This window comes from Rhinatrema bivittatum, chromosome 19 (genome assembly GCF_901001135.1).
Source record: "Rhinatrema bivittatum chromosome 19, aRhiBiv1.1, whole genome shotgun sequence".
NCBI lineage: Eukaryota > Metazoa > Chordata > Amphibia > Gymnophiona > Rhinatrematidae > Rhinatrema > Rhinatrema bivittatum.
In genome coordinates, this window is record NC_042633.1 from 37,202,669 (window position 1) to 37,219,232 (window position 16,564).

Consider the following 16,564-nt stretch of genomic DNA (forward strand, 5'->3'; position numbering starts at 1 on the left):
AGCGAGATTTGCATGAATTGGAGGCCCAGTATATGCAGATTTATCTCATTCATCTCCATGACTGAAAATGGGACTGGCATAGGGTTTCAGGACTGGGTTGGTAAGCACTGCCACTGTCATAGAGTAAACAGGAGTAAACCAGTTGCCTGACTTGTTCCTCCTATCTCGGTCTTGCTGCAGCTATCTGCTATCTCTACAGATCCACCTTAAGCAAGCATTACCCTTCCCCCCAGCCAGACTTCTGCTGAGGAGCTTTGCGCATGCTCTGATTGCTGCTTTGCTATTCTGTATGGCCGCAAAGAGCAGAAAAGATTCAGAATAAAAGCAGAAATTTTCTACCTCCCCAGGACTGGAAATCTCTTCAAGCTGCAGCCGCAGATTTGCAGAGGTGGAGAGGAAGGGGCTTTATCTGAGACCCTCAGGAATCAACCCAGACCCCTCCTCTCCTATTCCTCTCTCTCAGCCTCTGAGCAGGAACAGCCTGAATCCCTCCCAGCAACTGCAGGATTCAGAGGGAAATGTCTGCCCTGATGTCTGATCCGGTAAGAAATCCTTCTCTGTCCTCCTGTGCATTTAAAGGAAACCTTTTCCCTGTGCAGCTCTTCCAGCCTTCCCTCCTCCCAGCACAGGGCAGAGATCTTTACAGGTTTGAGCTCTGATCCCTCTGAGATCAGTTAAGATTGGGGCGGAGGAAGCACACTGTTTCTCTGTCCCCAGGCGAATGCTTCTGGTGCCAAATTATATGATAGGTGATGGAGTGCTGCCATGACTATCCGGGCCTGCCTCACTGCCACTTATTACCTAAACCAGCTGTGCAATCTGAATTCCTTTGCTTCCCTCTCCCTCCTTAGGTCTCATGACTTTGAGGGGGTGGAATGAAAGTGGACCTCCCACCCTCCGCTCTGCATCTCAGGAGGGGGTTGGGGAGAGGGCACCCGTCACCCTGTGCTATTTATGCACTTTCAAAATGTAAATCTGGCCCTGCTGTCTCACACACGCTCTGTCATACATAATTACATGTGACCATAATATCCCTCATACATGCACACACACATGAATGCACTCATACATGTACATACACAGGAGCACATGCTCTGTCTCACATCCATGCATAATAATAGGATCGGAAGTGCCAGCAGTTCCATAGCTTTGTACCCGCTGCAGAGACGGCACGCTCTTTGACCTCGCCAAGATGGGCCTGATGAGCATGTATGTGTAATGCTGAACTTATGTCAGCCTTCAAAATGTTATGAATTAACATTAAGATTCTGTAATGAATTGGTAACCAATGTAAGCTAGATAGCACCGGTGTGATCTGACCAGACAAAATGTGAGCAGTTGAGTTCTGCAGTAGCTGCAGTGATCTGAGGGTTGACACGGGAAGCCCCAGCATTAAAGAACTGCAGTAATCAATGCTAGCGAATAAGAGGGATTGGAGCACAGTCCAAAATTTGTCCAGGCGTAACTTATACTATCCAGATTTAATCATATTTCCGATATTAACCTTCACTGAGAATCTGGTGTCCAATAGCACCTCAAGATCTTGAGCCGATGAAGCAAGCACAAACATGTACACACTCTCTCACACACGTACACTGTGTCCTACATACAAACACGTTCTCAAACGCTCTTTCACACACACATGAACACACTCACAGTCTCCAATATCCACACTCCTCTCACTTCACAGGCCTAACCCAGCACTCTCCTTTCCTGTCTTCAGTAACCAACACACCAGCCTCGCTCCCTCCCAGACAGATGTTGCCACCTCCTTCCAGCTGCTGAATCAGCTGCATGTGAGGTCGCCAGTGTTTCTTTGGGGTCCAGGCAATCTCTACAGAATACTGGAGATGTAAGAGAATGGAGCTCACTTCATGAGCGAATCTACTGAAAGGCTGATCTCGCTGACAGAGGCCATACTACAAAGTTTATTTCATACATGTTATCAAGAAGCTGGAGGGAGAGGGGCTGAGAGTGTCCTGTTTGCTGTTCCAGGCATTGGTCACATTCAGTAATGTCGCTGCTTATTTCTGGGAAGTGGAGTGGGACATTCTGGGAGAATGGCAGAAGGAGCTGTACAAGAAGGTCATCAAGGAGATTCACGGCGTCCTCATGTCACGGGGTAAGTCTGCCTTTTCTATCATCTCTCACACATACACACACTGCAGGATGGCTGCTGCCATTTTATCAGGGCGGTAGAAATCCCATATGCCAGGTCCCATGGATACCTACAATTTAGCGCTGGCTCCAATAGGAGCTACCGTGCCTCTCTGTGTCCCAGCGAGAGACACCACTGCTGCAGGCCCGGCATTCAATGCTGCTCTGTGCAAGATAAATCTTTTATATGGTAAACCAGAGGCGTCGTACAAGAGCAGCTGGAGTCTGTATTTCCCCTTTTCTAAAAGAAAACCTGGCACGGGGAGGATTTACCTCTCTGATTCCCAGCTAAGGACCACAACTTCTGTGCAAGGGCCTAATATAATAGCTCTGCACTGGATACATCTGTACAACCTGTATCTATCACTTTCCACTGCAACTGTGCCTGCTGCCTTCAGCCTGGCCGTGATCTCACCACTCCTCAAAAAAAAACCTGCCCTGCCAACTAACATCCCATCTTCCTCCTGCCTTTTGCATCCAAACTATTCAAACTTGCTTTTCACCACCGCTGTCTTGACTGTCTTTCTTCTCAGTCCACTCCAGTCTAGTTTTCACCCTCCACGTTCCACAGAATCAGCCCTTGCCAGAGTCTCCAATGACCTGTTGATGGCTAAAACTAAACAGGTGAATTTTCAAAAGGATTTACACGTGTAAATGTAACATACTATCGTAGCAATTTTCAAAAGCCATTTACGTGTGAAGAAGTGCACTTATGCAAGCAAATCCTATTGACAATTCAATGGCATATATTGTAGCAATTTTCAAAAGCCCAGTTTTATCCGTGTAAATGCTTTTCAAAGTCAGTCCCAAAGGCCTTTGCTAGATCCTTATCCTCCTTGACCTACCTACTGCTTTTGACTCTTGATCACCACCTACTTCTTGATACATTGCTCTTTTGGGACTCTGTCCTGTCTTTGTTCTCTATTTACCTCTCCCATTCACTTTTAGCGAGTCCTCTGGCGGATCCTCCTCTACCATCATCTCACTATCAGTCAGTGTTGCTCAAGGCTCTGTCCTGGGCTCTCTTCTCTCTCTAAACTAATTCTCTTGAGATGCGCTGATCTTCTCCCATGGTATTCAGTACCATCTTCATGCTGATGACTCCCAGGTCTACCTCTCTACAGCAGAAATTTCATCACAAATCAAGTTAGAAATCTCAGCCTGCTTGTCTGATATTGCTGTTACACTTCTGCTTGCGGGCCCAGCCATGAGCAGGCGTTTTACCTTCGCGGCAGGGAGCCGCGGAATTTGGCCTCCTTCGCGGCACGGAGTTGCCGCCGACGTCATCTCCCTGGCGGCCCACAGGCTGCAGAAGCTGGGGCCTTTCCTGCGGCTTGGAAGCCACTTTGACCCACCCTCTTCCTGTTCTTACGAGGCCTTCTCTGAACTCCTCCCTTCAGCGGCAGGGACGCCGCTAATGTCAGGGCCTGGCCTGAGGCCCAGCTTCCTCTTCGCTCCTGTGTCCTCCTCCTGCAGCATGGCTGCTGGCCATGGTCCTGTATTGCTTCCTGTTCCTGCTCCTAAGGTGCGGGACGCGCCTTCTTCTGTGATTTAAAGGGCCCGCGGCCGGAAATGCCCCAGGCCCCACCTGGACTCCGCCTTGGGTGTTTCTTGCTCTTCAGCCCTATATAAGGGCCCAGCTTCCAGTCCTTGGTTGCCTTCACAAGGAGTTAGTCTTCTTGAGGTTACTCCTCCCAAGGACTTCTTGTCTTCGCTCCTGCTGGCATTTTTCTCTCCTTCGTGGGATCCCTCGTTGTTGTTCCATGTTCTTGGTCTCTTCTGGATATCCTTTGTCTTGTTCCTGATGTTCCGTGATCCATTCCTGATGTTCCGTAATGTTCCTACTTTGATGTCCTGAACCCTTGGTTCCTCATAGTCACCTCTCCTGGCGTGCCATGTTGTGTTTCGTCACCTCGTGGCATGAGCCTGTCTTCTCGTCTGCAGCTCAAGTCTCTGGAGGGTTACCCTTGCCCGAAGCCAAGTCTCATCTTGGTCCTGTGTCTCATGTTTGAAGCCAAGTCTCGTCTTGGTCCTCCGTCTCGACTCTCGTTCCGGCCCTCGGATGTTCTTGAGGCTGCTCTGACTGAACCTGTTCCATTTCAGCGTGGTCCGTGACCAGCCATGGGCGGCTATGTAGGGCGCGCCTTGGTACAGGTTTCTACTGAATCTTTGCCATGTTCCGGTTTCATCTTCCATGTATTCGTTTGGAATCTGCCTTTGACTCAAGCGTGGTCCGTGACCAGTCCCGTGGGTCTGCCCTGTGGTGGGCTGTGTAGGGCGTGCTGCGTTGCAGCCTCAACCCAGTACTTGACTTTGTTCCTGAACCTTGATCCTGAGTCTTCACGTCCCAAGCTTCTCAGTGTGTCTTCATGTCTCCAAGTTCCTTGTCGGAGTCTTCATGTTCCAGAGCCTTCGTCTGCCCTCGCCTCCTGTCTGGCCAGCCGCCTTTGCCATTCCCAGCGGCAGGTCTGAAAGGGCTTGGAGTAGTCGGAGGACCACTCAGAGACCAACCTTGCGTGGTTGGCCTCACTCAGGCTGTGCAGGTCGGCAGGGGCCTGGCTTCCTGGTCTCAGCCCAGGCTCGGACATGTCTCACCAGCCTCGGTACAGCCTTAGAGTTCTCTGGGGTCGTGCCGTGGCCCAAGGGCACACCATCTCCTTGGAAATGGGACTGCTCTCCTAGAGCTCCCTAACAATTGCTGACTGGATATATCACCACCTCCTTAAACTCAACCTGGCCAAGACAGAATTCCTTATCTCTCCCCCTCTTCCCTTCTTCTCTATTTCTGTGGATATCATTGTCATCCTCTCGGCTCCCTCATCCCATAACCTTGGGGTCATCTTCGACTCCTCTCTCCTTCTCTACACTTATCCAAATCATTGCTAAAATGTATTTGTAATTCTTTTTTTTATTATTATTTTATTTATGATGTTCACCACCTTGGGAAGATTTTATTTTTTTTTAAATTGTTTATTTTGAAATCACACAAATAGAAAAGACAAACACCACAGAAGCAAACATGGATAAGCAGCAACTGCAAAATGAGATACCATAATGCACGGTACAAATCTTAGTGAAGTCATCAAACCCCTGTGAATCCCAGCAAGAACTGGAGAACCAACTGGGTAATATAGGAGAGATGCTGCTGCTTGCCCCATAATCTGCCACTCCTCCAGGGCCTTCCAGGAGCTCGACAAATCGCCCTCACGGCACCATCCCTGAACGCCATGTAATCTAGCCAACAAGCAATATGAAAGTAAACCCGGGATATTCAGCCTACCACATTAATTCCAGTCTTCCCTCTCCAAAGGGAGATGAAAGTACATATCTAGGAAGTATGCAAGGAAGGTGCTGAAATAAGTGCAGTAGCCTGGATGTAACCACCATCATCTTCACAACACACGCCCTACCAAATAGGGACAAAGGAAGAGGGGTCCCATTTCTAGAAATCAGATTTCAGCTTTTTGAGAATGGCCAGGTATTTAATCTGGAAAAGATCCAGAATTTTGGCAGAGACATTAATGCCTAAGTAAGTAAAGGAAGCCTTAGCTATGGAGAAGGCTCTAAGATGGTCAGGAAGCCTACACTTTTTCCCAATGACCAAAGCCATAATTAATCTAGTAAACTGAGAGGAGTTACATTGAGGAAGGAGCGATAGTAGCATGGGAACGGTTTTGTTCCTTTGAATAAAAAACAAGAGCATGACATCAGCATAAAGAGCTGATGGACCTTACCAAGAATCCTCCCTCATCTTCTGGGGGAAGAGGGCAGCCTTGCCTTGTCCCCTTAACTATTGCAAAAGCATCAGATACCCAACCGTTGACACTAATCTGCGCTGACGGTTTAAAATACAACGCCTAGATCCAAGCCACAAATATATCTGGAAAACCCATCCAACAGAGTACAGCAAACATATATGATCATGTAATGCGGTCAACGGCCTTCTCCGCATCCAAAGAGAGGACTAGGCCTGGTATGGTCAGATTTTCTTTCTGGTTTGGCAGTATATAATAAATAAATAAAGATGAATCTGTTCTTTTTCTATAACACCACCAAAATCCATTCCTTCCTTTCTAGACATTACCAGAGCCCTTATCCACTCTCGTGTCACCTCCTGCTTAGACTACTGAAACCTACTCCTCACAGGTCTCCCAGTGAAACATTTCCCTCCACTACAATCCATCCAAAATTCAGCCCCTGTGACTTAAATTTCACCAAAATCACTAGCCCTAAAGAAGTCACCGCAATGGCTCCTTATCCACTTCTGTATGCAAATCAAGATCCTCTTCCTCATTTAGAACAGCCTTCATTCTGCAGCTTCTCACTACCTCTCTGCTCTTATTTTTCTGTAAACTCCTCCTCTCATCAGTATACCCTTCTCCCCTACTGCCAACTCCTGATTCCGTGCTTTCCCAATGGCTGCACCATAAGCTTGGAAGAGCCTCCCTGAGTTGCTGTTTCCTGTTCCTCTCTAAATTTATTTAAATCCAGCCTAAACCCTACCTTTATGAGTCTGTTTTAAATCTTAATCCCTGATTATCTTGCTCAGAACTTTATTGATTTTAACCATTTTCTTAATAATTGAAACTCTCAAAGTCTTTTTCGCTCTGCATGTTTTCGTGATTAGCTTGTAAGCTCAGTGGGCAGGGACTTACATGTTTTTGTACAGTGCTTTGTACCCTGAGTAGCGCTATAGAAAGAAATAATGTGACATCGAGTCCAGATAGTGACACGATGTCACAGGTCACAGGTCACATATCCCCTTTCTTCCTCTTACTGGCCTCTAGAGTTATTTTTATATCTCAGGTCCTGGGTTTTCCTTCTCAGATGCTCCTGATAAGAAGCTGGGACTCCTCCTCTCCAGGAGGGCACAGGCTGGCAGAGAAGATTGGCACTGCAATACCTTCAGTAGGAGGATCAGAAATAGAAATGACCAGAAACCCTCCAAGGGGTAGCCTGCAAGTGTCTCTTCTCACCAAGCTATGTCAAGCAACTACACAGACACAGTCACACACATCCATCAGAACAGGAAGCAGATGAAAGCTCAAAGAGCTATACAAATACAATTTAGATGTCATTTTGCTATTTCTTATTGACAGGTTATTCAATTGTTAATCCTGATGTTATATTCAAGATTAAAAAGAAAGATGAGAAATATTTCACTCAACACGATGAGCTGAAGGGAAAGAAAACCATGAAGGACCCCAGCATCAGTAAGTAAATGTTCTGGATTTAAAGGGCTCTGCATTTTCAGATCACAGGAGATGGGGCATTAACATCAAACATTTGGAGACTTCCAATCCATTTCCTAATATAATATTAGCAGGTCCTGGGTGACTCCTCCTAGACTCGTTTGTTTTCTCATCCCAGGCCTTCCGATTGTAACGTCTGTGTTCTCACTGAGCGTTAAACAAGAGGAAGATCTGCCCTTCCTGGATCCTCCTGAATCAGAGACGCCTGAAGGGATTCACCCTCCTGGAACAGGCAAGTATCAGATTCCTCCCGGGCGTCTGTACTAAGGTCAGGCGGTGCCAGTTAGGAATTCAGCACCGGGAGGGTAAGAGGCCGGCCCCCTCTCTCTTACCTCCATTGTCTGTTTCCCTGCTTTGGCTGGCTGAGGCTGGCTAGCAGGTACCTGACAGGATTCTGGGACTGGGGGTGCTGTAGAGATTAGAGAATGCTAGAGGAAGAATGGCCAGTGAGGGCTGTACTACTTGATTTATCCCTGGAGGCAGAACACTAACTGAATCCAACCCTCAGCCCTCCTCCTCTGTCTGACTAGCACTTTTAAGTTCCCATAAACATTTGACCGGGTGCAATGCTTCTGGCATGCCTGCATGGGCTGGCTTTTCACTGCAGCCTGCCTCCTGCCAACAAAATGCTTGTGACAGATTAGACAATGAACAATCTAAAGCAACGAATGGTGCTGTCACTTAGACATACATCAAGTGTGAGATATTCTGACATGTGGATGATGTTTGAGGTGGGGGATGCTCTTCTTGACTGGGAAATGTAGGCCCTGTTTCTGGCATTCTGATTTGTGGTTGATGTAACCTCTGGGTCTGTTTCCCTTCCTGTCCGTATGCCAAAAATTACCAATTTCACTATCCCCCCAACTTCCACTCGGTCATCAGCACTGTGGATGTAACTTCCCGTGTTAACTGTCTCTTTGGATCAGGTCACCTTGTTATCCCTCCCCCTTCCATCCTCAACTCTGTTGGGGTCTGTGGACCATAGGTTAGTGCCATTTTAAAAAGTCACAGATTAAGAGGTCGCAGAGATATCGGCTCAGTTTGTAGGGGGGGTTACAGGCCTTACGCTTGCTGACGGATTTTTCTGCTCCCTTTACTGAGATTAGGTAAATCCTCTTCCCATGTTCCTTGTTTTAAGAGCGTGTATGTTACTGCAGCTGTCAGAGGGGCGCTTAGTGTTAACTTGCAAGCTGACAAGCTCTGTGCTATTGTTAATCAGATGTTTGTAATGCATTTTGAATAAATAGATAACATTTATTTTCACTGGACACCGAATCACTGCCTGGAGGTCCAGGTTTGTGAGCTCCATTTCATTCTTACCAACCGGTTAGAACATGAGAAATTGCCATGCTGGGTCAGACCAAGGGTCCATCAAACCCAGCGTCCTGTTTCCAACAGTGGCCAATCCAGGCCACAATAACCTGGCAATTATCCAAACACTAAGAAGATCCCATGCTACTGATGCAATTAATAGCAGTGGCTATTCCCTAAGTCAACTTGATTAATAGTCGCTAATGGACTTTTCCAAGAACTTATACAAACCTTTTTGAACCCAGCTACACTAACTACACTAACCACATCCTCTGGCAACGAATTCCAGAGCTTTATTGTGCGTTGAGTGAAAAAGAATTTTCTCTGATTAGTCTTAAATGTGCTACTTGCTAACTTCATGGAGTGCCTCCTGGTCCTTCTATTATCTGAAATTGTAAATAATCGATTCACATCTACTCGTTCATGTTATCTATTTATTCAAAATGCATTACAAACATCTGATTAACAATAGCACAGAGCTTGTCAGCTTGCAAGTTGATCTTAAAGACCTCTACCGGGGCTTCTTTGCTTTCCTTATATTATTCTTTCTTCCAGAAATGCAGAAATTTAACACTTTCGTTCTTTATTTGCCTTTATATTGGAGGTCTGTAGTTTTTTTTTTGTATTTAATCATTTTTTATTGTCAATTCGCAAAGAAAGAGCGATACACAAATAGTAATCATGAACAATACAACATTCAGTGAACATAGATAAAATTAATAGCGAACTGAGGTCTGTAGTTTTTTGTGTGTTATTTTAATTTTGTAGGCCTTTGTTTCTGTAGGAAAGGGAAAGCAATCAGGGAGCAGATTTCTGACCAGGGATATTGTGTTCTGGCTCTTGGCTCCTTCAGGGATGCCGGAGATCCTGATGTCAGAGCGTCCATCCTAGTTTTCTCTGCCTTCCACTTTGGACTTTAGAAGTTTTCTTTCTTTCTAAGGTTTTATTTCTGTTTGGTCATTTTTCTGCAGGTCTTCTGGCTTTCAGATTCTGGTCTCAGCTTCCTCAATCCTTTCTTTGGTAGAAGCTTCCCTTTTCCTCTTGTTTCACTTCCTTACTAGTTCAGATGTGTCTTTCTCTCTTTCAACGGGGATTGTAGCTTAATCAGGATCTTCACAGTCTCCATGGCTGGGTCTGTGTGAGGTGCTGCGGAGGCTGAGGGACTTGTGTCTCGGCTTTTGGTTTATCCTTGGAACATTCTGAAATTGCTTTTGATGGTTTGGATCTTGTTGTCTTCTTCATGTCCCTGGTTTTCTATATATTGATTGGGCCACTGATTTTTTCCAGTCCTGGGCTGTACATGGTGTTAGGTGAGGAGCTCTGGCAGGGTGCATCTCACCTCCTAAATCCCAGGCAGGCCCAGATTTAGGCAGAGGCAGCTGTCTACAGGGGTATATTATGAAGATGCCAAATACTTGGCTGGAGAGGAGCCTGCTCCTGCTTATGTTACAGGGCCAGCCACCAGCCCCATTGTTGCGGTCTGGACCTCGTCTCCATGCTCTCTTATCTCAAATGTGACCATGTCTCTCTCTGTCCAGTCCTGCCTATTTATTCATTTTTATTTATCCCATCATATATTCCACCAATTCTACATATATAAGGCAGATTACACTTTTAAATACAGAAGTATAATAAAAATATTATACTACTATTAAAAGCATGAAATGCAAAGACAAATCACAGTATCAAAATAACATACACAATAGTTCTACAAGCAATGATATTCGCTAGCACAGATTATTGTAACTGCCTGCTGTTAGGACTACCTCAATCTACAATTCGGCCTCTGCAAATATTGCAAAATTCCGCTGCCAGAGTTTTGGCTGGCAAAAAAAAAAGAGTGATCATATTACAGGAACACTTGCTGAACTCCACTGGCTTCCAATTGAACAAAGAATACAATAAAAAGCACTTTGTATAATCCATAAACTAATCCACGATGATAAAGCCGACTGGCTTAACACGGCACTGTGCGTGCATGTACCACAAAGAAACCTGAGATCTGCAAATAAAGCTCTACTAACTGTCCCCTCTGTCAAATCAGCACATCTCACGCAAGTAAGGGAAAGAGCACGGTCACTGGCTGGTCCTGTACTCTGGAATACCATGCCACTCGAAATAAGACTACAGACAAATCTGAAATTATTCAAAACTAATCTGAAAATCTGAAAACCTGGCTTTTTAAACAAGCATTTTATAAAGATAAAGAGAAGGAGAAAAATAGTTGAGCGATAAGGATGCACCAAGCTAGAAGCTTTTAGTAACCTACATAAGCATATTAATGTTAAAATCAAACTGCCTAATTTGTTCCTAACAATCAGGTTTAATTTACACACCTAGTTTATTATTTTACATTGTTACCGTACTATGATGGCACACGAGTAATTTGTAATCTATACCACCCATATTTCTCTTTATCGTGCCCTTCTGTAAACCGTTGTGATGGTATTTAACTTAATGACAGTATAGAAAATTTTTTAAATAAATAAATAACAATTTGAAAAACTAAAAAACACAGCACAGTTACAGCATTCCCTTGCTGAAAGAAAAGCCTTTACTTTCTCTCTAAATCTTTAGAAAATTGCTTTCCTGAGGCACACTCATAGGCAAAGTGTTCCAACAACACTTGAACAGCTAAAGAGAAGGCTCGATGAACAGCAGCTTGAAGACGGAAGGAAGCACCTGATGGAATAGCAAGCAAATTCTGATTTGACAGTTGCAAATCACACACTGGCACATACAATTGAAGCTTATTCGCAAGACAGTATTCATCTAAAAAAAAAAAGATTTATGTGCCTTGTTAACACTTTCAGTCACAGGTAACCAGTGTAATCTCTTCCTATAAGGTGTCGAACTGTTACCCCCAAGTAGGCCAAAGATCATGGGAATGGCAATGTTCTGCATCAAATCCAGAACCTTAATTAAAGATTCAGGTAGTCCTAAATAAAGAGAAATTATAATATTCAGGCTGACTCAGTACGACCACCTGAACCACCGTCCTGAAATCTTCAGTAGATAGATTATACTTAAAAGGGAAATCATCTTCAGCTTGAAGAAAAATACTTTTGAGCTTTCAAAGAAAGACTAGAGTCGACATTACACCCAAATTATCTGCTTTATTATGCAACTCCACATAATGAGCATACAGTTTAAAGTCTGCAGACATACTTGGGGGAACATGTTTACTTAACCACATAATTGTAATTTTACTATGGTTTATCTTGGTGTGAGCTCTTAACAAGGAAATTCCTCTGTAGGTGGACTAGGGATAAAAAAAAATCAAACATCATCTGTGTAAAATGTAAACACAAGACCAAGAGACTCCATCACATCAGCAAGAGAACGAATGTAAGTCTTAAATAATATAGAAGATAAAGAGGATCCGTGCAGAACCCCCCATACTAACAGGATACCACGCTGAGGACACGTTATTAAAATTAAACTTGCTGCTGTCATCCGACCAAATAAGATTGAAACCATCGGATTAGTATCCCTTCCACACCTAACTCATGCAACTGTATAACTAGATTAGCAAGGAGAATGGGGTCGAATGCTGAGCTAACATCCAGCTGTACAAGTATTCCAGTTCATCTATAATCCACATTCTTATAAAAATCAACTAATAATGAGACCTAACAATATCTATGTCCCATAACCTTTACAAAAGCCAACCATATCAAAACCCATTTTTCCAATACTTTGCTCAAACAGCAGAGATTGGACCCTGGGCAATAATTAGATAAAACTGTACATAATTCAGAGCCATTCTTCATTATAAGTCTTAGGCTTGCCTGTTTCAATACATTAGGCAGCAAAATCTTAAATCTGGCCCTAGTTCCATTACTACAAGTCATCCCTCTTCTCAACAAAATTGAGAATTAAAGTCACATGCACTGTGGAAGTTAGGCCTGATTGTAACCATAAATTGTAACCATAACATAATTTGACTATGGAAATATTTTTTCCTGCTTTTTCTGTTTTATGTAAACCGGTATGATTTGCATTTTAATGTAAGAATGTCGGTATATAAAAATTATAAATAAATAAATAAATAACCACTCCAGGCACTCTTGGAAGCTTGATGCAGTTGCACTGCTGATACTGGGGTTGTAACCATAGCCATACCTGAAGTTCCATATGATTGAGAAAACATCCAAATACTCTTTCTCATTTTCTATAACTCATCACCAGACCCGTTTGTGGCTCTTCCGTTAGAATGGATTTCTGATGATGATCAGCACAGCACCCTCTATCCTTAGCTCTGCACTGGTTGGAGCACCTAAGAACACAGCATAATTCTGGGCTCACTTTCATTGATAATACAGGCTCTGGGGTAACTTTACTAAACATATTGTAACCATCTTTTCCCATCATAGGCTCCCCCAGTGTCACCCCTGACATTTTAATCCGATTTAAGCAAGAAGGACATGGGACTGAGCCCCCGAGATCTGAGGACAGAGGAAACCTGAGCATCCCAGGCGCCTGTGAGGAGCTGCATGAAGCAGGCGATGCAGCTTGGATTAAAGGTACTGATGGGCCGATCCAAACATTGCTGAGACACGAGGCCTCCTCTGGACCAGACACAAGAAGGAGGCATTAAATCATGTCCCTGACCTCTGACCTTTCTTGTGTGGAGAATTTGTTTCTTCTCTTTCTGCTTTTCTCTTTCATTTTTAGGTCTCTCTTTCCTTTCTTCTCCCTCTCTCTCATCCTCCCCCAGCATTTCACTGAAGTCTCTCTTCCCATTTGTACCTCCTCTTCTCCTCTTTCCAGTCTTTTACTCTCCTTCCATCTGCAGTCTCTCCTGTCTTTATCTGCTATGTTTTCTCCCTCTTTTCCCTTTACCTCAGTCTCTTCACCAGCTCCTGTCTCCCATCTCCTGTCCATCCTTCCATCCCTCAGTATTTCTGACCTCCCTCACTGCTGCTCCACCATGCTCTCCCTGCCTCTTCTCATTCATCGTTTCCTGTAAATAACAATATTGTAAATAATAAACCATTTTGTTCTTTTTGAATCAGGGTTAATGAAAAATCTCCACCACGAGTAGGGCGTGGAGGTTGTTCAAGTGCAAAAACTTTTAAAGATGTTATTTCATGATTACAAGACTGCCAATGTACGACCAAGGGTGCTTCAGTGCGGCCAGAATTCACACAGGAGCGATGTTCTATAATTCTTGCTCTTAACTGGCGGTTGGGTTTTGCTGATGTAAATTAAAGGACAAGGGCATAAAATAGCGTAGATACCACCACTGGAAGCACAGGTAGTATAGTGTTGGAGAGGGGATTGTTTAGATGTAACTGGATGTGTGAAGGATTGAATTGTTAAAGAATGAATGCAAACTGAGCATTGGGTACAAGGGGAATGTCCTGGATTGACTTCATGTTGGGCCAACGGTATTGGTTTTGAGATCAGAGGAAACTAAAAGGTCACGTAAGTTCCTGCCCTGCATGAAGGAAAGCCGGGGAAATTCCTTAAAACCATTTTTGAGACGTATTGACCAGTCATTTTCGTCTAGCCACACATTACTCGCATTGCATTTGTTCTAGGTGTGTGTTTGGTTTACTCCACCATTTCAGTGTGCTTTCATATCACAGGTCAGTCCAGGCTCCTGGGTTTTCCCTCCCCTTTAGCAGATGGAGACAGAGAAAGTTTTACTGATACTGCAACATAACCCGAGGTGCCACCTGCAGTCCCTCAGTATTGATAAGTACCCAAGCCAAGATGGAAATAACACAAACCACAACAACCACTTTATATTCCCCTGAATGAGCAATGGGAAGTTGAAAACTCAGAACAGATAACCTTGATTTCAGTAACAAAAACCATGCAGGACTACGTACAAAACCTGCGCCATTCTTCAGATTGATTACTATAACAGATCGAGCGGACTCTCCAAATCCAAGACCTCCTCTGGGCGGGACTCTGGACTGATCTGTGGTACTACAGGAATGAAAATTAGCAGGTAAGAACCAATTTTCCTTTCCCTGTACGTACCTGGATCAGTCCAGACTCCTGGGACTTACCAAAGCTTCCCCTAAATAAAGGGAATAAATAATAGATAAATAGATAAATAAATAAATGGGATAGGACTTCGAGAGTCCCGCTCGAAGCACACTCTCCCCAAAGTCCTTTGACTCTGGGGCCTGGGCATTCAAATGATAATGCCTTGCAAAAGTGTGAAAATTCTTCCAAGTAGCCATCCTACAAATCTGGGGTGACACGACATTCAGCCCAGGATGCTGCCGGAGAACGGGTCGAAGGAGCCCATAACCCCTCCAGAACAGGGCGACCCTGACAGATGTACGCCATATCAAAAGCATCCTTTAACCAGTGTGCAACTGTGGCCTTCGAAGCTTTACAACCAGGGGTGGATTGGCCTATCGGGGGATTGGGCATCCCCCGGTGGGCCGGTCGCTCCAGTCAAGTGGTCTGCCGTGCGCGGCCGTGACGGAGCCGCGCTCGGCAAACCACGTGAATTGTCCTGGGCCGGCCTGGGCAGCGAATCCCCGGGCCGGTCTTCCTCAGGAATCCGCTGCTGTTTACAACCCTTTTTTTGCACCACTCCATAGCACAAAAAGGAGATCCGTTAGCCAAAACTGTTAGTGATCTCAGGGTACCTCAACAAAGCACGATTGACATCCAAGTGTCTTAACTCTCTAGCATGAGGCACCATAGCATCCAAGCTTGAAAAAAAGACGGCAGTTCTACTGACTGATTCAAGTGAAACATTAAAACTACCTTCAGCAAAAAAGAAGGAACCGTCCTCAAGGAAACCCCGGAATCCGAAATCTTCAAAAAGGGCTTTCTACAAGACAACGCCTGCAATTCTGAAATCCTGTGGGCAAAACGAAAGGCCACCAAGAAAACCACCTTCAAACTGAGATCCTTAATAGTGGCTCTCTTAAGCGGTTTGAACGATGTGGCACACAAGGATTAAGTTAAGGTTCCAGGAAGGACACAACTTCTGAACCAGAGGATACAAATGTTTCACCCCCGCGGAGAAAAAACGCAGTATATCTGGATGCACCACTAGAGTCGCTCCCTGTATCTTGCCTCGGAGGCAGCCCAATGCTGCCACCTGAACTCTGAGGGGGTTAAAAGATAACCCCTTCAGCAAGCCTTTCTGCAAAAAAGCCAAAATAGGAATCACGGAGGCCCGCATAGGATCCAGTCCCTGCTCTGCCCTCAAGACCTCAAAAACTGCATATCCTCAAAAATGCCAAAGAGGTGGAATCTTTCTTGCTTGCAAAAGGGTAGCAATAACATCCTCAGAATATCCTCTCTTCCTTAAGCGCTTCTCAAACGCCAAGCTGCGAGACAGAAGTGAGCCATTGCTCGGAATAAATGGGGGCCTTGGTGCAGCAGCTTCAGCAGATGGGCAAGTCTCACCGGACCGTCCACCGCTAAGTTTATCAGGTCTGCAAACCAAGGTCGCCTCGGCCACTCAGGTGCCACCAGGATTACATCGCCCAGATGGATGTCTATCTGCCGTAAGACTTTGCCCACTAGATGCCACAGGGGAAACACAGAAGAATGCCGACTGGCCAAGGCAGAAATAAGGCACCAACCCCTTCTGCTCCCCGGCTCCCTTCTCCAACTGAAGAACCGTGGGGCCTTGGCGTTTTGGAAGGTCTCCAATAGATTCATGTGCGGCCTGCCTTATCTTCAGATGATGAGATACATTGCCTCCTCTGAGAGTTGCCACTCTCTGGGATCCAACTACTGACGGCTGAGGAACATTGTCCGCTCTCACTATGTGAGAAGCCACTAACAGTGCTCCACCCAGTGGAACAACTCCTGGCCTCTTGAGCTACCGCCTGACTCTTGATTCCACCCCATTGGTT

General features: G+C 45.0%; 1 protein-coding gene across 1 annotated transcript in view; it reads left to right on the plus strand.

Moving 5' to 3' along the window:
- Window positions 1-297: 297 nt before the first annotated feature.
- Window positions 298-16,564, plus strand: part of LOC115081026 (oocyte zinc finger protein XlCOF6-like) — a 31,074-nt gene continuing 14,807 nt past the window's right edge. The window contains exons 1-5 of the mRNA XM_029585543.1: window positions 298-542; window positions 1,996-2,122; window positions 7,257-7,370; window positions 7,528-7,641; window positions 13,097-13,246. Coding sequence (XP_029441403.1) covers window positions 519-542; window positions 1,996-2,122; window positions 7,257-7,370; window positions 7,528-7,641; window positions 13,097-13,246 — 529 coding nt within the window. The 5' untranslated portion in view covers window positions 298-518. The remainder of the gene's footprint in view (window positions 543-1,995; window positions 2,123-7,256; window positions 7,371-7,527; window positions 7,642-13,096; window positions 13,247-16,564) is intronic.